The sequence below is a fragment of the Macrobrachium rosenbergii genome, chromosome 6 (assembly GCF_040412425.1).
Source record: "Macrobrachium rosenbergii isolate ZJJX-2024 chromosome 6, ASM4041242v1, whole genome shotgun sequence".
Classification (NCBI taxonomy): domain Eukaryota; kingdom Metazoa; phylum Arthropoda; class Malacostraca; order Decapoda; family Palaemonidae; genus Macrobrachium; species Macrobrachium rosenbergii.
The window spans coordinates 18,957,761-18,980,260 of record NC_089746.1 but is presented as its reverse complement, the minus strand read 5'-3'; the positions used below and the strand labels follow the sequence as shown (position 1 = coordinate 18,980,260).

The 22,500-nt window shown below is 38.1% G+C and overlaps 2 protein-coding genes across 2 annotated transcripts in view; both read right to left on the bottom strand.

Moving 5' to 3' along the window:
- LOC136839263 (prostamide/prostaglandin F synthase-like) overlaps positions 1 to 22,500 on the bottom strand; it is a 117,526-nt gene that overhangs the window by 54,975 nt on the left and 40,051 nt on the right. The window lies entirely within an intron of this gene.
- Positions 14,374 to 15,174, bottom strand: LOC136839805 (craniofacial development protein 2-like). The gene has a single exon (XM_067106135.1). It carries the CDS (start codon positions 15,172 to 15,174, stop codon positions 14,374 to 14,376), a length of 801 nt encoding a protein of 266 aa, XP_066962236.1.

The following is a 22,500-nucleotide window of genomic DNA, read 5'->3' as shown; positions in this document are numbered from 1 at the left end:
GAACGGCATATTTAAGTCTGTGTGGCAGTGCTGGATTCTGCATTCTGTCTGCTTTACTAAGTGTTCACTGATGAAATATCTTTATACGCAAAGTTTACTGCCACGGTCACTCATATCTCGTTAGCCGTTTCTTCAAAATGGTCATGTGAGTCTCAAAAACAAACATTGCAAGAATAGGCGAGCAGTCACGTCTTCGGAGTGCAGTTTCTGAATTTTCATGTGGTAGGTCAACCTGGCTAGAAACCAAATGGTCGAAAGGGAAAGGAGGATAGAGGGGGAAAGTAGGAAAGTGTTGGACTCTTACCAGGAAAGATAACGAAGTTAGGTCTCTCGAAAGAGAAGTCAAAGGAACCAAGGAATCACAGAATACTGGAGATGGAACAGAATTCCAGTGCAAATATCACACACACGCATACATACAGCATATACATATATAGACACATGAATATATATATATATATATATATATATATATATATATATATATATATATATATATGTATACATATACACACATGAATGAATAAGTGTATATATATATATATATATATATATATATATATATATATATATATATATATGAATATATATATATATATATATGTGTGTGTGTGTGTGTGTGTGTGTGTGTGTGTGTGTGTGTGTATGTATGAGTGTGTATGTTTGTGTCTACGTGCTTATCTGCATGTATGTGCACAGTTTCACTCTATTTGCTGCGAATATCACACTATTGGTACACTGTCTTATGGTTAGGGTACGTCGCCCTTACTTTTATCAGTCATAATCTCCTCTCTCTCTCTCTCTCTCAAGACTTATGGGAAACCAGCATGAAAGCAACACCAATAAATTAATGCCTCAGACACTCTTTATATTTTCTCTTAATGATATTAACCCACACCGAGTTTTCATGTCCTCTTTAAATATCAATTTTATATTAAACACTATTAATGCCATTATTTTCTGTCATTTCATTCCTGGTTTTTAGTTTTTCTGTAAAAGAAAACTATTGTGCCGGCTTTGTCTGTCCGTCCGCACTTTATTCTGTCTGCACATTTTCTGTCCGCCCTCAGATCGTAAAAACTATTGAGGCTAGAGGGCTGCAAATTGGTGTGTTGACCATCCACCCTCCAATCATCAAACATGCCAAATTGCAGCCCTCTAGCCTCAGTAGTTTTGATTTTATTTAAGGTTAAGATTAGCCATAATCGTGCTTCTAGCAACGATATAGGATAGGCCACCACTGAGCCGAGGTTCAAGTTTCATGGGCCGCGGTTCATATAGCATTATACCGAGACCACCGAAAGACAGATCTATCCTCGGTGGCCTCGATTGTACGCTGTAGTAGCAGCTGCACAGAAAACACGATTGCGCCGAAGAAACTTCGACGCATTTTTTACTTGTTTATTCCCCAACACAACCTTAATATCTTCAAATATCCTTTTCTTTATCTTCACGAGTTCAGTTGAAGTCCTAACTCATCTAACCCGTCAGCGCTCCATTTCTCTCATTCACAGTGATTGTTGCCTTCGACACGCCCACAAATTCACCTTCTTCACCCCCACAAATTAAACTTCCACGCCTCCGAAGATTTGGCTCTGTCACTCTCATAGATCCCCGTCTTTTGAATTTTTATACTATCCCGAACAATGTTTCGTATGGCGATTAATCTCTTCTGTTAAGTTATATGTGATTCGGTGTTACAATATATATATATATATATATATATATATATATATATATATATATATATATATATATATATATATATATATAGATAGATAGATAGATAGATGATAGATAGATAGATAGATAGATAGATAGATGGATATTTGTGTATACATATATACAGTACATATATATATATATATATATATATATATATATATATATATATATATATATATATATATATATATGTATATATATATAACAGAGAGAGAGAGAGAGAGAGAGAGACAGACAGACAGACAGACAGACAGACAATCCATTCAATTAAAGCCATATTTACAGTCTTCAGTTTTAGCATTCATCTACAAATTGGCATTTGAATCAAGCCAATATTCACTCCAATATCCCTTTGACTCCAAGCTATTCTTCTTCTATCTCTCTTCTCTCTCTTCTCTCTCTCTCTCTCTCTCTCTCTCTCAGATCTGTGTACCCAAAGAAAAAAAGTGGCGTCTGTTTCAATTGTTAAGAACCGCTGGTTTATTGGTTAATATTCTTTGACAGAGATATTGGATGTTATTAACCTCTTGCCTCTAATTGCCAACCTCGTTTTTTCAAGGGATTGGACCCTCCAAAGTAATTGGTTTTCATAATTGCGTGCTTTTCGAAATACGCGTAGTAGTGCGTAAAAACTCAGAGAGAGTAAATAGAGAGATATTAGAGAAGTCATTTAGTTAATTAGGATATTGGCTTGATTAAATATGTCATTTGGCGGATGAATGCTAAAATTGAACACTGAAAATATTTTTCAGTTAAGTAAGTAACCGGAATGAAGGATACATACTCCCAATTTAGTAAATTCTCTCTCTCTCTCTCTCTGTCATTTAGTAAATAATGTCTCCACGTGGAAATGGAATAAACGAGATTGATTAATTCATCCTAAAAACTGGAGACGTTACTTGTAGTGGAATCATGAACGATATAGTTATTAAAGCCTCCGAAACGAAATTCCAACATATCAAATATTTTGTGATAATCTTTGGTTAGGTTACTCAGGGTTTACCGAATATCTATATTTATACGAACTTACAAAAATCTGATAATGAAGTGAAATCTCTGTCAAGATATCCAAAAACACTGGCCAGTTTTGCACCCTATTCTTTCCTGAAATGATATTTTCCTTGTCATCTTTCTTTCTTAAAGTCCCAAGATTTAGTACCATAAAAAGACACTCTGTCAACACCCATGAAGAGAAGTTAACAGCCATTGTAGATTTACTCATACTTTCAGATATGAATGTGGGCTATCTGTAAGCATATCTTCTTCTTTCGACCTTATTAGTCCCACTGTATAGCAGGGTCGGCCGCGCGAGTCAACTTTCTTCATCTATTTCCATTCCTATATTCCTAACATCTCCTTCCCCGTTCACCCATATCCCCTTCACCACATCCATCCATCTGATCTGCTTACGCCCCACACTCCTCCCATCCCTGGCATGTTCTTAGCTCTCTTGATTGGTTCCACCTCCTTTCTTCTTTTACATGACCATAGTATCTCAAATGAGCTGAGAGCCTTCTTTTATCTTTACATATACCACACATTCTTCTTATGACTTGACTCTCCCTCCTTTCCAGTAGTGACATTCCAGTAATCCATTTCACCAACCTCATCTCGGTTCTCCAACAGCCCCTCCTCTTTCCTCTTAACTGCCCAAGTTTCTACTCCATATAATAGTATGGTCCTGATAACTTGTCTTATAAATCTTCATTTTGAGCTTTAATGGCATTTTCTTGTCTAAAACAACTCCAGCTTTAGTTCTCTCCATTTTCGCCAGTAGTTGGAAGCCACTGACCAATTGACATTTTTGGATGTAGTTTTTCTCTTCAATTGAGTATCTCCATAGTTAGACTATCTGATCCGTTGTGGTCATCACACATTTGCTTTAATTGAAATAATCAAGATGGAAAGCCAAGATCTTGCCTAGAAAAATACAAGATATGTTCATTTCAACTGATAACTTTTTGTTATTAAACTAATAAATATATATGATTTTTATTACATCTTTATTATATATTACATTTATAATCATCTATATTTATTTAAATAATATATTAAAAACAAATTGCATTTTTCTGATTTTATATCAGCCTTCTCAATTAATGAAATCAGTGCAAAACCTATTTTGTGCATGCTTCTAATGCTTTTTTGTTTGTTTAACAGGTAGATGCTGTGTTAGTGCTTCATAGAACGTAAAGTTGTGGTATTGATCACTTATGGACTTAATTTGTTAAGAACGTGACTATTTAAGTCTTTACATTATGAGCCAGACTGCTTATTCAGATTTAGGTATGGTAATCAGTGTAACTGCAAATGAAATATTTACAGAAAAACAGTGGAATGCCTAGGGTTTCACTTTATCATTGGTTGCAAGCAGTTTCTTCAAAATGGTTTGCACGAGTCTGAAAAATAAAATGGAAAAGGGTGTGAGTAGTCTGTATATTATCATAAAAACAGTTTCTGCAGATATTTCATTGACTAACAGGAAATGTGCTTCACCACTGGTTGATGTGCCCAAGAAGAAACCAAATATTCTGATTCTGACTTTAGGAAACATTGCTTGCACTGTGGCAAAGTGTGCAACCTTAAAAGGGACCCAAAATATCCTGATAGGTGGATACCAAATGTAGATCCACATGTTCAAACACAAAGAAAAGGAATAAGAAATACCATTAAAAATGTGAAGATGGGCAGACACTTCCAGGTGTGGGTTAAAATTATAGGAGCAATGGGCTTTCATGCAGCTGATGCTCGATATCACAAAGACTGCCTGAGTCAGTTTTTTTCAGTAAAGAGCAGCGTAGTTTCAACATCCTCTTCCTGTGATGTGGAACAAGCACTCGAGGAGGTGTTTATATGTAAGGAAGAAAACAAAAAATGTATATGGATTTCAGGTGAATTGTTTGACATTTATAAAAACCATGCAGGTTCATTCCTAAACCGAAAACGGTTCTTTAGAAAGATAAAGGACAAACAGATGATATAGTAGTTCTATCATCTCCTGGATATGCAAGTATCATAGCGTTTTATAGGAAGTGCAGGGTCCGTGCTCAGAATCGTTAAGGATGACACTGATGATGATTTAGAAGTATGCATTCAAAGGTAGCAAATAAATTGTGCTTGATATCAAGGCACTTGTTTGATGAATCCCTGTGTGCAATAATGATTGTGTAACATTGTAACCAGTGTAGTAGAAAGCATTCTACTGACCTACAGTTTGCTCTATGGGTTTTGCTGAGAATACTCCAAGAAACTCATCAATGTCTTATGATTATGCAGTGACATGTAGCTATGATGAAGTGCAAAGATTCAAAAGTCTGCTGCTCAAGACTTGTGCAGAATATCAGCCTACAGGGGATCACCAGCGCCAAGGACGGGTTAGTGCAAATAGTAGCAAACAACGATGCAGAGATGCTCTTTAATGGGAAGCTTTTAACTCACTATTAAGCAATGATTTTACTCACTTTAAATATCAATTTGAACCAGCTACAAGTAAAAGAATTACCAAACATGAAATTTCAGAGCCTGGTTCAACACAATGGTGATGAAAACTTTTTGAATACGTCCATGTGGGATCAAAACCTGAAATGCCACAAGTGCCTTTTTCGCAATGGACCCCAGATGAAGAAGTTTCAGGAAGTATCTGATGCAAATTGGGTGTTGGTCTCAAGACCTCCAATTTTCCATGATGTGTTGAATCAGGAAAAGCCTCATAGTTTATTGGCTTTATCACAAGACTGGCCATAGAACAAAGGCACTCAATACAACAAAAACAAGGGTAGCGTATCTCCCACTAATTGACCGTGGTCCAGCTGATACAAGCACAATGACGGCATGCTTATGAAAAGTATCTTTAGCAACTGGGAAAGAGTATGTTGTCTTGACTGCTGACCAGCAGTTATACAAAGTTGCCCTTCATATTCAGTGGAATGGTCCATTGACTTTCAGCAATGTCTATTTACGACCTGGAGGAATGCACATCCTGATGAATTATGTTGGATGTATTAGTACTCTCATGGATAACTCTGGATTGTTGGAACTTCTCACTGGCCCATTCGGTGGAGTGAAGAGGATGTTGACAGGAAAAAGTTTCCTGGCAATGCACGGCACTCCAATTCTCACTCATTCGTTCTGTGATTTGCATCCTACCAGATAGAAACCATGGACGGGCAAATTGAAGTGCTAGAAGAACCTTCCAAAAAGAAACTGCCAGATTATGGGTTGACTCATGATAAAACCAGTTTGACAATGATGATGTTTATTACGCGAGAAAATGACTGGCCACCGTCGTTTGCAAGCCATGAATGAAATGATGCCATTGTTCTTTACTGCTGGCCATCAGAATTATGCAAGATGTGGCTTGTATTATCTGTGAAGTGTGGAGGCTATGCCTGATGATGTCAGAAAGAGTTTCTTGAAAGGTAGATAGATAGAATTTGTCTATACATACAGTACCATACCATATATCAGCATCCAATGGTGTTTGGACAGATATGGCCATTGAAACAACATACATGTCTGGCATGCTAAGGGTAGCTATGGCTACAGCTAGTTTGAAGAACTCCCTAAAGGTTGAAGTGTCAGCCAGAAATGTAGAAAGCCACGTTGAAGCAAAATTCCTTGATGGATGTGCTATCCTGTGGGTGGTACCATGGCCAGGGCACCCTGGGAGTACAGTGCAAGACTTCTTAGATGCTTTCAGGCACTTGAAATCGTGTGTTTAGCCTACCTTGCCATTGACAGGTAATATGTTATATCATTATTATAAAATGTCTTTCTAGAGAGTAAATTAATAAATGTCATGACTGATCGAATTGCTTAAAGTAAGTTGTATTGCATCTAATTAAAGGGAGTATATGTTAATCAAAAAAATAGCATGACTGATAAACAAGGTACTTTGATAACTAATGCTGGTTTCATTGAAATAAATTCTTATGACAGAGATAATAATTTATTAACGACATTTACAAGTTCAACCTATTTTTACTATGATTGCATTTTGTAAAGTTTTAGGTATTTAATATTATTGCAGGTACATTCCAAACAGTATCAAGGAGTCAACACGGAGCCAAAGAGCCAAGGGTACTACGTAGAGTCTACTCGTGTTCCAACACACAGCTTCCACCTCAAAAAGTGCTTTCAAGAGTGACCAAGAATAAAATGCAATTAATTGATCTCATCTGTGAGGACCTGGTGGATTACAAAGATCAGTTTCAAGAGCATAGACTTGTGGTGACGGGAAAGCTTCCCACATCCATAGAGCTGTTCATGGGTAAATCCATTGTTCGTCATGATATGGAGACTTTGCAAATGCCAGTTGGCTGATACTATCTTAGTACAGCATCTGCTCTTATTTCTTCAATGTTCATTTGTTGAAGCAGATGACACAGACACTTTTGTGTTACTTCTACACTTCTGCCTTAAAAAGAAATGGAATAGGAAGGTTTATATGATTCATTGTGTAAGGTAAAACTGGAGATTGTTACAAGCTGTAGTGCAAAGGCATGGAACGATGTCAGATTTGTTAAAGCTCATGGACTTTCAGGATGTCAAATATTTTTTTATAATCTTTGGTTAGGTTACTCAGGGTTTGGGAAATCTACTGCACTTACTGAAAATTCTGATAATCAGGACAATATCCACTGAGCTATCTTGGAAACAGTGACAACCACCTGATGTTATTCCACAGTGTACAGCATTCATGTTCCTGAACAACCAGTCTGGGTGTAAAATCTATGACTTGTTTAAAGTCTGGGCATTTAGTTACCATAAACTGCAAGCCACTCTGTTCAAACATTGCCAACAACAGAGAAGCATTTAGTGAAAATTGTAGATTCATTCATACTTTCAGATATGAAGAATGGTTACAATCACAACCTCCAAATCGAGATTCTTCAGACTTTGGATGACATAAAGAAGATAACTGTCTGTTTCCCACTGTTCCTCAAGGTGTTAGGCTGGCTCCAGAGGAACTACTTCTTATAAGATGTTCTTGTCATGGAGGAATGCCTTCCCTAGTCCCACCTCAAAGATGTCCATCCTCACTGGCATCCATCCATCTCAGTCTTCTGACATGTTGTGGAGGTCCTCCTGTTGGAACACTGGCTAAATGTTCTTATGCTCTCGGGGATTGATTCCAGCACACCTCCTTTTTTGTATTTTGAGACCATATTTTTGTGTTTATAGTATTTTTTACCACCTTAAAATTATGTGTTTAAGTCATTCTTTTATAAAAAATGTTGCAAAGTATGCCATTCAGTATAGTGACATACAATTTGTAATTACAGGAAAATTAAGATGATGGATTGAAGATTTAATAAACAAGTCCCTTTTGGCAGCCATCTTGAATTTCTTAAATTGCCCAGGGTTTCTGGCCACATAATACCTGGGTATGACAACTTGTCTTATAAATCTTCATTTTGAAAAAATTTAATTGCATTTTCTTGTCTAAAACAACTCCAGTCCTGCTCTCCATTTTTATGCTTCTTTCACTCTTTGTCTCACTGCTTTCACAGTACCTCCCTCTTCTGTTATTATTGATCCCAAATAGTTAAACTCATTGTTCTGTTTAGCACTGTACCATCTTCCACTTGAATGTTTAATTCTTCATGTCCTTCTCTACTACTAATCATTAGCTCTGTCTTTCCAATGTTCACTTTAAATCCTTTCCTTTCTAAGGCTCCTTTCCATGCTAAAAACCTTTCTTACAGTTCTTCTTGTATGTCTGCTATAATGACTAAATCATCAGCAAACATCAGATCCCACTGTTCATCGTTGTTTCTTAATTCTGATGTCATTGTGTCTGTAACGACGAGGAGCAAGAATGGACTCGGAGCTGATCCCTGATGGAGGCCCATCTCCACAGGGAATGTCCCAGTCTCCCCATATTTTGTCTGTACACTGGTTCTTGCACCCTCATACATCATCTTCACCAACCTTACCAACTTCTCTGGTACTCCTCTCTTTCTCAAACACAAATAGACTATTCTTCTTGGTACCCTGTCATACGCCTTTTCGAGATTCACAACACACAAGTAAACTTTCCTGTTTTCTTCTAGGTACTTCTCTTGGACTTGTCTTACTAAAAAATAGCATCCACTGTGCTCTTTCCTTTCATAAACCCAGACTGCTGCTCATGTATATCTATCAGCTCTCTCAACGTTCCTTCTACTATTCTTTCTAGTATCTTGAATACATGCTCCAAAAGCTTTATTCCTCTGTAGTTCCCAGTTTAACGCATCTCCTTTTTGTTTATACATTTTAATCATCCAACTATTGCTCCAGACCTTTGCATTTCCTCTATATCCCAGATCTTTTCCAATAGTGTGTACACCCACTCTTTGCCTAGATTTCCCAATGCTTTACTCATTTCTATTGTTACCTCTGACTTTCCTGCAGTTTTATTTACTTTCCTCTCTTTATAGCATTCTCGACTTCACTCTCTCTGATGTTTGCTACTGGTCCTTCTACTGGAGGAACATTTTCCAGTTCTTCACACTCATTCTCATTGTTTAATAGTTGCCAAAAATAGTCTTTCCATCTTCTCCTGACTTCCTCTTCAAACAATTAAGATATTTCCACTTTCATCTTTAATAATTCCTACCTCTTCTACATCCTGCATGTCTTTTTGGTATAAGTCGCTTCTGCAATTCTGCCAGATTATCTTTTCTCCCTCCGGTGTTCCAATCTTCTCATACCATACTCTCCTGGTTTCTCCCTTTTAATCTTTATGTAAGATAATTATCATAACAGCTTTGTACATAAATAAATCCCTTGTTTGGTAGTAAAGGATCTTCTTCCACCATCTTCTGGCTAAACTCTTTTCCTTCACACTCGTTTTGAACCTCCCCTTCTTCCAAAACCATGTTTGCATTTACTGAAAAATAGTTTAATAATCAATGTCCTAAATACACATCTCTGCTGTTGCTGGCCCACAATCTCTTTTATATCAAATAATCTTTCAGGCGATTCTGACATTCCAATAATCATCTATGCCTTCTCTGGCTCTCTTCCACTTTGTTGAACGTCTATTTTGGATTTCAGGCTCGGATGGAACAGTCCTCCAAATAGGCTTCTTTAACGACACATTAGGCATCTTAAGTCTCCAGCTCAGGTTTACTCTTTTCTTTCTGTTGTGGACTGACTTCCAAACTCTTCTCTTGTAAGCTAAATCATTCACGCCTAAATTGCTCGTCAGGTCAACCTCAGTGTTTAATCATTTTTACTTTCCTGTATTTATACTGAATGTCAGATTTCACACTTCTATTTCACCATGTTTCTTAATTCACAGGCATCAAGACTTCTATGCAAATTGCAGGAGTCCATATCTTACTACCTGGTAGTCTGATTCGTACCACCTCTCACTGCATATTATTGTTTATTGTTTCCCTCTCAGGTTACAGTCAATTCCTGCTTGTCTCTTTTTCCAAGATAACCGCAAATCTTGCTGCCTGGATATCTTTAATAAATGACATGCAGTAACCATGACCTTTTACAACGTCGTTTCTTTGACACTTTGGGCAGTGGTGTCAACATCCCTTCTGCCATTGCTGTGTTATTCCAATTAAGTAAAGCCAAAACTCTGATTCTCCAGGATTTTTTACACTCTGTAACATTTTCTTTACTATTTTCACGGCATTCTAGCCAGCATTTGATTGTGCATGCTTGACTAGAAGTAATGTGTTCAAAAGACCATGTCGCCACTAGAACGGAATTCTGGTGTGATAAACTGTGCCCATTATCTGTTACTAACTGGTCCGGTATTCCAGTGACGAGGTCAAAATATAACTTGTAGTTCTCTAACGATGGCATGGATGTCGGATTTAATCTTGATCCTTCAAGAAAACTGCTAAAATAATCAGCTACTATAAAGGAGTATCCGATTATCAATTAACATAGATCCTCCTACTTTTGACCATGCCCCGATCGAGGCAAACTCATGACTTTTCATCGGGAGGAAGGTCTCTAATTGACAAACAAGCATCACACTGTTGAACCAATGCTTTCAGATCCGAGGACATTCCTCCAAAACAGTAGGTTTCTCATCCTTCTTAGACAACCCTCCACTCCAATGATGCTGGATGACAATGTCCAACATCTGTTTCCCTGCATCCAGAGGAACAATTAAACATTTCCAGAACACTAAACCATCTTCCTGTATGCAGTTCATCTCTATAATTATCCTCTCCTAGCGGCACCAGGCTTTATTTCGCATCTGGCCATCCTTCTCTGATCATTTTTGCAACTCCTTGACTTCTTTCCACTGTGAGCTTTTATCTCTTGCAATCTGTCTGGCGTGATCATCAAGGCCTCTCCGATCAGTGTTGTATTCTCATTTTTACAGTTTCAAGGTAATTTACCGTTAACAGCGGGATTTTCAGACCCACCATTAGCGCAAGAACGCAACGGCTTAATGTGTCAGCAACCTTCATGTGTTTTCCCTTTGAGGTGTTTAACCTCCAAAGCATAAGTCCCAGATGCCCCAACATCCTCTGAATATAGCTGGGGCTAGTGACTAAAGGTTTCTTGAAAATTAACTCCAGTGGTTGGTGGTCAGAATGCACCGTGACCTTGTCTCAGTCCATATACATAATGGTGAAACCTTTCAGATGCAAAAACAATAGATAGACATTCTTTTGCAGGCATAACCTCCTGCTCTGGGCCTCCCTCTGACAAACTTCTGGTGCAAAAACCGGGCGGCATTCTGCAAAATGCTGCTCAACTCCATACAGGGATGCAACATTGAATAGTAACCTCTGAAATTAAACTATAATAATATGAACAGGTGTTTTACTGGCTGCCTCTTTCACAGGGCCAGAATTTCTTAACATCCTGACCACTTAAATCTTAGTTCTTCAGGTAGAAGATGCCTCAGAGGAGAGGTCAGTTCAGCCATTCAGGCAGAAATTTAGCTAGGTATTGCACCATTCAAGAAATCTTCTGTACCCTGCAACATCTTTAGGTGCTGGCATCTTCCTAAAGCTTTCATTTCTCAGCATCCTGGGGTTTTAATCCTTTGTCTGTTGCTACATGACGACATAAATGATTTTCAGTTTGTCTCAATTGGAGTTTATCACCAAAGGCACAGTACCAGTTTCCTCCACAGCGCCTGATAAAGGACTGTCGTCCGTTTTAACAATGATCATTTGTAGCCTCCAGAATGTCAGAGTTCCTTTTCCATATCACCAAAAAGTCGTCTGCAATTACCATCAATTGGCCCTCAAAGTCCCTCAATCAGCCCATCCATCAAGGCGCCAAAAGTTCCTTGGGATGGCAATTCAAATGGCATTCTCAGCCAAATGTAACCACCAAATGAGAAGTCCTAAAAGTTGTTAAGTCGAAGTCCCTCCTCAAAGGCACATGTTACGAAAAACCCAGCCAGCATCCAGGCCTTTTCACACGAGGTCCGCAAGACCAAGGCAATGTCTTCCAGTGTTGGTAATTGATAGTGCTCCCTCCAGCTGCCTTATTTAGATCCCTTGGATCAATGCCTGCGGTGTATTTATTGTTTTTTAGCAAATTATCAAGGAGGAGACCCACCCATTGGCCTTCTTCAGCAATTATGTTTCAATCCGCTTATCTACAGCTTTTGCAGGAGGGAACGTACGCGCATGTAATTTCTAGGAGCATGCTGCACTGGGTTAACAGAGTTCCTCCTGATTTTATAACTGTAATCAATCTTCACAGACCACCAGAAAACTTGTGGATGCTTTCAATCGAAGTTCCTTTGTAATAGCAGAAGAGCAGGTCTGAATTGACGCAGCGCTTTGTCACATATAGGATTAATCTGGTCATTATCCTTTATTTCAGAATACCGCCACAAGAAAAACCCAAAATTGAATGAAATCGCTGACCCTGCAATAACTCCAGAGTCAAATTAATGGTGCGAACTGGTGTAGATTACAGGACTTGCCAAAGAATTAAATGCCTTTTTGCCCATAAAACCCCAGCATGGTTGAAGACGGCCATCACATCCCTCAACTCTGAGTCACCAGTTGCAGCTTCGCACATGGGTGGCAGCCTGCTCTGTGACATCAGCACAGGCCAGCTATCTGGAATCTTATGGTTAGTGGACTAACTTTAAGTGTAACAGTTTGTTATTTGTCATCATCTAGCGGCCCGTTTTCACCCCTGTGAATATACCACGCCAAACTTTTCTTCCAAAAAGCCTTCGTCATGCACGGGGTGCAATTTCAAATTCAGTTTGTTGCACCATTGCCTGCAGTGCCAGACCAGTAAAGTGATTAAGTTCACACGCAGTCGGGGGTAGGCGACCACTTACCCATAAGCTGGACCTTTCCTGGCTTTTACCACAGAACCTACAATCAGTAATCCAGTCCGTTTTTTCCCCTTCCCGATCAGGCCGTCAGGCTTCATTCTTCCAACTGGATCCTTCAGCTTTGTAGATACAGTTAACAACGAGGTGGCTCTGTTGATCTCCTCCATGCAATAGATACCTCACTAACTCGACAAGGCCCTAAGGTTCTCTCCAGTTAGATTCCTTTCGATCCCGGAAGAAGACGATCAGGGACCTTATCATCCGAAATGCCAAACATAATCCTGGCTCTTAACTATTTCTTCTTGTGTTATACCACCACAAAATCACAACCCAGCGCTTATATGCCTGGTTGAACGGTTCCACTGGTCAAAAGATTCATCCATCCATCTGGCCTGAATATTGAAACTGGTAACGTTCAAATGCAGTGTTTTTCCTCTTGGGTTGAGGATATTTTTCAAAGCCCAGCACTGCACTGATCCCATCTTCATCTGAACAAAAATGTGGAAAACTTCGTGAGCCTCAGGCCCTAACTGTAAGACGGATGACTTGCACTTCACTTTTACTTATCTCTGCAGAGGCATAGCATTTTCCACCTTTCTCGCCATTTCCTCCACCTTTCTGCTGCATTCCTATCATCGACATTGCAAACTGGCGGGTGCCGGAAGCTGTCATCCGAACCCATCCTGGTCATTTCTCGACGTATGGGTCCATCCACCAATAACTGCCACCATGTGACCGTTGAGAGTAAACGTGCTTCATAATAACAGCAAGACTTGCCGGCTGGTTCCAGTCAAATATACTGGGTTTCCACGAACGGCTAATGCTCCAAACTCCAAAGGAATACTCCTTTAGGTTTTATTTTATGTAAGATGATTATCATAACAGCTATTTACATAAATAAATAGTTACGTATAAAGGATGCTAAACAATTATATCTTAAACTGCTTAACGCCCAAACAGCAGCCTCACAGGCGGGAGGCCCCTCAGTTAGGACAAAGGGAGCCAAAACCACTTCAGCGTCCCACCAGGTACAGGGGATTAATCAGAGAATGGTATGAGAAGATGGGTCTTGGGGAGAAAAGATAATCATTTGTAAAGTCGAAAAGACAGGGCGCCAGGATAGTGAGGACGTAGGCCATTCAGTCTTCCAAGTCTCCGCTGAGCTTCTTTTCAGTTAAGATATTTCCATTTTCATCTTCAAGCTAAATTAGTCACGCCTACATCCTGCCTGTCTTTTCAGGTCGCTTCTGCATTTTAATTATTTTTACTTTATGGTATTTATCGAATGTCATACCATTTGTATCACATGTTTCTTCATTCACATCGCATCAAGACTTTGTATCTATATTGTGTCTCTGTATGTTTGGTAGTTGTTATCTTCTTCCCACCATCTTCTGGCATATTATTGTTCCTTCATGCTGTTTGAACCTTTTCATGGTCACCATGTTTCTTTTTTCCTGTTGCTCAATTCCATTGTCTCCCCACACATCTCTCTGTTGCTGGCCCACAATCTCCGCCTGGATCATGTAATATCTCAGCATTCTGACATTCCATTCACATATCTCTCTGCTCTGTTTCTTTGACACCTTCAAACTCTCTTGGCTTCTCCCCTTCAGCTTCCAAGTTTTAATCCTTCTATTCCTGGCTGGGGCTGTTCTTTTCCTTATTGCTTTCAGCCTAAAATCTGCCACTGCCAGTTTATGCTGAGCTACAACAGATTCATTTGGAATAACCTTACAATCCATAATGATTTTCTTGTCTTCCTTCCTAACCAAAACATAATCAATTTGTGTCTCATTATGTCCACTACTGTATGTTACCAGATGACTTCTTTTCTCAAACTGCGTATTCAAGACTACAAGATTCATAGCTTCTGCTAATTCTAATAATCTTTCACCTCCCTGGTTTCTTCTTCCAAAACCCCTTCCCCCATGTATTCCTTCAAAGCCATCAGAACTCTCACCTACATGGGCATTCATGTCCCCAGATAACACTAATAGTTCAATTCTTGGAACTCTTTCGATACATTCTTCTAATTTTCCTCTGAATTCCTCCTTCTCCTCTTCACTACACCCTTGTTGAGGGGCGTATGCCGAGATGATATGCCATACTCTCCTGTCGTTCACAAACTTTAAGCCCATGAGCCTGTCACTGATACGCTGGACCTCTGACATTCTCCTGCAAATCTGGATGGAGAATGATTTTTTCCCCATTTCTCCTTGTATCTTCCCCTGCGTAGTAAACTTTATATCCTTCTCCAAGCTTTCTTGCACTTTTCCCTTTCAACTTAGTCTCTTGTATTCACAGAATCATAATTTTTCTTCTCTGCATGACATCAACCAATTCTCTTCCCTTTCCTGTGAGGCTACCAACACTCCAATTTCCAATTCTCAGCATTCCTTTCTTTTTCCAATCCTTTCTCCTCACGAACTTCTTTAGCTGCAGTCGTGATTCTGCGGTACCCTTTGCAGATTTCTCACTGCTGTCAGGGGATACTGCAGAACTTACAGGGTACGCCCTAGCCCTATTGCATTCCATCATCGACTCGAGATTCATTATTTAGTTTTTGCCACTGTTTTCACACTCAGTTGGCTAGACCAGGCAGCAACTCTCACTATTTATCCGGGCTTGAGACCGGCAACAAGTTGGACTGGCTTGTCCCCCCAACTGGCTGGGTTTGGGTTACCTATAAGCATATCCTTGGCATAAATATCAACATAACAGGAGACTGTTCTAGGGAAAGAAAAAAAAAAAGAGGCAATGGTCACAGCAACATTTAAGTTTTCACTGCTGAGTTCTCGTATGATCCCCGTGTGCGAAAAACTTCCCCAACAATAGGAGCTTTATTCAGAAGCTCATCAAGCTTTCTGCTTTTCATTTCTATCTTTGTAAATTCTTCCTCTACAAACTAAGCACTGACTTCCTAAACCCTGATACACACACACACACACATATATATATATATATATATATATATATATATATATATATATATATATATATATATATATATATATATATATATAGATAGAGAGAGAGAGAGAGAGAGAGAGAGAGAGAGAGAGAGAGAGACAGACAGACAGACAGACAGACAGACAGACAGAGCATTGGATATGCCTTCAAAATCAGGAAATGAAGTTTCTTTCACCATTCGTGTAGGCCAGGTAAGCAAGATATATATATATATATATATATATATATATATATATATATATATATATATATATATATATATATATATATATAGTATATATATATATATATATATATATATATATATATATATATATATATATATATATATATATATATATATATATATATATATATATATGTGTGTGTGTGTGTGTGTGTGTGTGTGTGTGATTGGTTACCTTATAAGAATCGTGAAAAACAGTAACATCGGTACATCCGGTGCTGCAGCTGTGATTCGTATCACAGGGGCCTTAAGCGAAGCGATATACCGTTAAGATTTTGTGTCATAACCATTCAGTATATCACGGAGCAAGATTTCCGGAGATCCCTTCCCGTCAAACGGAAGAATGATAAACAACCTCCGTCGATCAGTATCCATCTTCCGCTTCTCCTTCTTCTTCTTCTTCTTCTTCTACGAATTCTGTGACAGAGGTGTCTAACTAAATGCTTCTGCCGGTGGTGGAACATAGTATGGCATTATGGAAATGTAAATCGGAAACGATATATCTGTACCTACCTGTGGCTTGTGGATCCTCCACTGTGAGGACTGCTTGTTTACGATCTCTCTCTCTCTCTCTCTCTCTCTCTCTCTCTCTCTCTCTCTCTCTCTCTCTCTCTCCTTCACCGAGAATGATTTTCAGTGTTCCCTAATAATATACCAACTTCTACGGCCTCTCTCAAATTCACTCCGATTTGCACTGTGACTCAAGATTTTTTTTTTTTTTTTACCTTGACAATAACATCCGGTGAGGTTTTCCGATAGATATTATTTTTTACTTAGGTATCATGAGTTGTGCTACTCTCTTTATTCGAAGGTGAATATGAAGTAGAAAATTGATATAGGCCATTCTGTCACTCTTACTGACTAGTCACATCGCCCCGAAATATGTATATTTGTTAGCCACAGTGTCTGATTAACTTCTCGATTTCCTCAGCCTCTTTGGGTAGGCTTTCCACTGAAAGCTTTGAATACGAAGGAGAAATAAATGGAACGTTCTCTTTTTTTCAAAAGCGCTTTTTTCCAATGGTGGGATTCGAACATACGATATAAAGAGTGGGGTTATAAACCAAGAGGTCAATGTGGCTATTGTGAATCATTTACTCGCCCTTAATACTTTGTCATAGCAGCATCTATTCACATCTGCGCTAATGACTCCGCCTCCTCAGAAACCAACTATCTTTCAACCAATTCATTGCCAGAATTCTACCTGCTCTCTCTCTCTCAAAAGAACTATCTGAAGATTTTCCTTAAATCAGTATCTCTCTCTCTCTCTCTCTCTCTCTCTCTCTCTCTCTCCAAAGACACGACAAGGGTCATCCCTCTCTCTCTCATACACACATTCACATACCGACTTACTATGGCCTTCAACTCACCAGCACCAAAACCATGCAAATTAAAATTCTTCTACAATGATTGTACAGTTTTCTAAACGTCAGTTGCCACTCAAAAGTGACATACCTCCATCAATACTTTTATGAGAAAAATAAAAAGGCAAAGACAAGCACCAGAACACTTTAATGTCCACTTCACGTGACTAGAAATTCGTAGTTTTGGTAAAATGTTGTATTGGACACGACGCCTGTTCTTCGTATGTTATGCTAATGAGGTTGGATTTACATACCGTAATGAAGGAAAGCTGGGAAACTTTCTTCTATCCATATGGCCGATAACTTTTCCCAAACGAAAGTGTTGTCTGTTGTTACCAGGAGCACGTAACTAAATTGAAGTGACAGAGGAAGAATTTCGATATTGTCTTACAACAGAGATTCCATGTTTATTTACCGATTTGTATCTCTCTCTCTTAATCTGTCTGTCTCTCTCTCAGTCCGTCTGTCTGTCTCTCTCTCAGTCCGTCTGTCTCTCTCTGTGTTGTTCTATCTGTCTGTCTATCTGTCTCTGTCTCTCTCTCAGTGTTTTATCTGTCTGTTCTGTCTCTCTCTTTGTCAGTCTCTCTCTCCCTCTCAGTCTGTCTGTCTGTCTGTCTCTTTCTCCAGTTCTTACATTCCAGTGGATTTCAGGAACGGCTTCTTCGGATTCTCCCTCCAGCATCTTTCTCCATTACCTGCCATTTCGGCCACATTCATTCATTTTGTATTAACAGGATGATGGAGAGGCCTCCATCGGGACACTGCCATGAAGATTGCGGTCTCCAACGATGCAGAAGCAAAGCAGACACTCTTCGTACCTTCCAGAGCCACACAACCTTTCCATGACCTTCCAGACCTTTTATCTATTTCCAGAACGCAGGATTCCTTCCAGGTCTATTCTTACTTTCCATGAGAAAATCTCTCTCTCTCTCTCTCTCTCTCTCTCTCTCTCTCTCTCTCTCTCTCTCTCTCTCTCTCTCCACCCCCCAACCTCCACCAAACCCCAAGGAACCAACCATCTCATTTTTGTGGTTCTGCTTCTCCGAATTTCGACGTTACTCTTACTGACAGCAATGAATGGAAAACCAATACGGATTGCCTCCAATGACCTTGGGAACTGCAATGCCAGTTGTATGAATCGATAAATCAGTCAGGTACCAATACGGATTCCAGAGAAAGAGGAACTCTGTCTGCATAAAGAATTCTGAGCGGGTCCTGGCATTTCTTCCAACTGTCTTTTCTTTTCTTCTGTTTTTCGTTTGATGATGAACAATGCCTTGAATATATATTTTCAATATACTGTATATATTTTTCAGTTTTATGACTAGGGTGTCATGAGCGTTTGTTGGAATAATAATAATAATAATAATAATAATAATAATAATAATAATAATAATAATAATAATAATAATAATAATAATATGGAAGGAGTCCTCTTTAGGAAGTGTTGTCAAAAACAATTGCTGTCTCAACGGCATTTAGTTTGTAGAAAGTAATCTCTATTCTTCTTATTATATTCTTCTCGTCTGCAGGTAGGTGGAATAATAAATTTCCAGAGGACAAGGAAAGATATTCTGGAATATCTTTTCATGTCCTCTGAAATTTATTATTCCACCTACCTGCAGACGAGAAGAATATAATACGAAAAATAGAAGACTCTCTACAAGCTAAATGCCTTTAAAACAGAAATTATTTTTAATAATAATAATAATAATAATAATAATAATAATAATAATAATAATAATAATAATAATAATAGTTACTAGTAGTAGTAGTAGTAGTAGTAGTAGCAGAAGCAGAAGTAGTAGCAGTAGTAGTAATAGCAGAAGTAATTAGCCACAGTAGTAATTATTGTAGTAACAGGTCCAACAAAGACAAGTTGTTGCCCTTACCAACGAACATTTATTATCGTACTTTACACACAAGAACGGACAGATAACCAGTGAGACGTCCTTCCAGTCATCCATCATAGTCCCATCGCACTAAACATCCCCGTGAACCATCTTGGCTACTGACTGCCATTCACGTGAAATACGAGTATCTATTCGGGAAACGCGAACGCAGTCCGTCTGTGTGTGTGCGTTTCTGTTCATGTCTGTGTCCATTCCAGCCTCGGGTAATAAACTGGAAATTCCCAAGGCAATGAGTTGGTCTGGACAACACGGCGTTCCAGAATTTATGGAACCGGTGGACCCCTCTTAGCGAGGCTTCAATACCCCAATAGGGCTGTTCGAGAGGGTGGAAATTTACGGCTGGGGAATAAAGGTAACCTTTCGAACGAGGGGAAAAAAGAAAGGAAAAGGGGAAACGTGGGAGAATGTCTAAGGACCCTTGGAAGGATGGTTCGATTACCTTAACAAAGAACTTCCTGGTACGTGTACAGGTACAAGTACAGGTACCAAGCGAGGGTCGCAGGTCGTAGCAGGCTTGGCTGAAGCAATTCTCTGGTTGATAAGGAAATACTGAAGGCTTAGGACGAGAATGAAATTATTAATATTAATAACGATAGATAAGATTACCACATGTATCTAATGGCAGTATGGATAGGAGGTAAAAAAAAAATATATATATATATATATGTATATATGTATGTATATATATATATATATATATATATATATATATATATATATATATATATATATATATATATATATATGAATGATAGAAATAATTAACACACAATCGCGCGTGGAACAGAAATAAAATTCTGACTTGCGTGGCTGGGTTGGCAGCAGTCTCGTCTTTCAATTGAAAGACCTGGGTTCTGATCCTGATGTGAGTCAGAAATATATATATATATATATATATATATATATATATATAATATATATATATATATATATATATATATATATATATATATATATATATATATATATATATGAATATAGAAATAATTATCGCGCATATAAATTTCTGATAGTCTATCTTTCACTTGAAAGATCGATCCTGATGTGAGTCAGAAATTTATATATATATATATATATATATATATATATATATATATATATATAATTGAACAAGTCATCAATAAAATCTAACTGTCAGGAAGCATCCATTATCATTAACAGAATGCTGTAGTTGTTATATCACACCAACATATTTACAGTATAGTTCCTCCTGCATACGTAAAGATACTATTAGCAGGGTAACTCATAGGTTTTCCTCACCGTAATCACGTCATGATCACTAATCATGATCACTGATAGTAGTAGTAGTAGTAGTAGTAGTAGTAGTAGTGACTATTGAAGTGGTGGAAATAGTATGGCTCAGTAATAACGATCCCGCTAAAGGAGAAATCCTCTTATCTGTGCCTTCTCCGGGAGAATCCCGGGATCAAACAGTTAAGCTCAAATCTCGAACCCCTGTTATACCTAATTCACTTTGCCCGGAGGCCTAAATCCTCTTTTATCGTCTTCTGTCTCTTGCAGCGCGATTTACGGTTTCCGGGAATGATATATTGCCTCACTGTACTGGAGTTCGATTCAGTTTTGGGAAATCTTTGAGTGATCATGGTAGGTATGTGTATAGCGTAAGTACGAATGTGATGGCGGTTATATATATATATATATATATATATATATATATATATATATATATATATATATATATATATATATATATATATATATAAATATATATATATATATATATATAAACCCATATATTCGATTCTCCGACCGGCCAGTGAAGAATTAGAGAAATTTGCTTCTGGTGATAGAAATTCATTTCTCGTTATAACGTGGTTCGGATTCCACAATAAGCTGTAGGTCCCGTTGCTAGGTAACCAACTGGTTCTTAGCCACATAAAATAAATCTAATCCTTCGGGCCAGCCCTAGGAGAGCTGTTAATCAGCTCAGTGGTCTGGTTAAACTGAGGTCTACTTAACTTTTAATTCCTCTTTAGTCGGTTGGGTACCGTTCTCGCCTAGCACTCTGCTGGCCGCGCATTCGAATCTCCGACCGGCCAATGAAGAATTAAACTAAGGTATACTTACTTTTATATACATATACATGTGTGTGTGTGTGTGTGTTTGTGTGAGGATGTGGATTCCTTTACATACTGAGAACGATCAGTTCTATACTTCCTTTCAAGAAAACCGTTTTACTCAGTAAGCCACGTGAGCTGCGTATGTCTGTCTCACGCGAACTGGCAAAAATAAGTTAGATACTATATTTATAATTAAAGTGTATTTATCTCCTTGTAGTACTTAATGATTAAACATTAAATTAAAGTCTTTGTTTCTGTTTGTGTACGAATACAGTGTGTGTGCTTATGTTCATGTGACTGTTTACAAGGAAGCTTTGCAAGTGATAATGAAGTTTACTAGCTGGCTTTGTTTAAACTGAACGCCGCCCCCAACACCCCGGAACAACTCATGTGACAGTCCATCGATTAATCGTGGCTTCTCTTATATATATATATATATATATATATATATATATATATATATATATATATATATATATATATATATATATATATATATATATATATATATATATATACTGAATATATTTATATTCATATATATTTATATATATATACATATACATAATATATATATATATACGTATGTATAATGTATACACACACACACATATATATATATATATATATATATATAGAGAGAGAGAGATATAGAGAGAGAGAGAGAGAGAGAGAGAGAGAGAGAGAGAGAGAGAGAGAGAGAGGGGGATGCTGTGAAATTTAAGTTTATTCGATGTGATCAGTTGCTTATTCCCTTTACGAGGAAACGAACGGACGCCCAGATGGGTTTCCCTGTCCCCTGTCTTGGTTGGAGTGATGTCGCTTATTTGTTTATTTTTCTGATTCGTCTAGGTTGATCGAGATTATTTTTTCGTCTTTATACATATATATATTATATATTATATATATACACACATATATATATATTATTTATATGAATGTA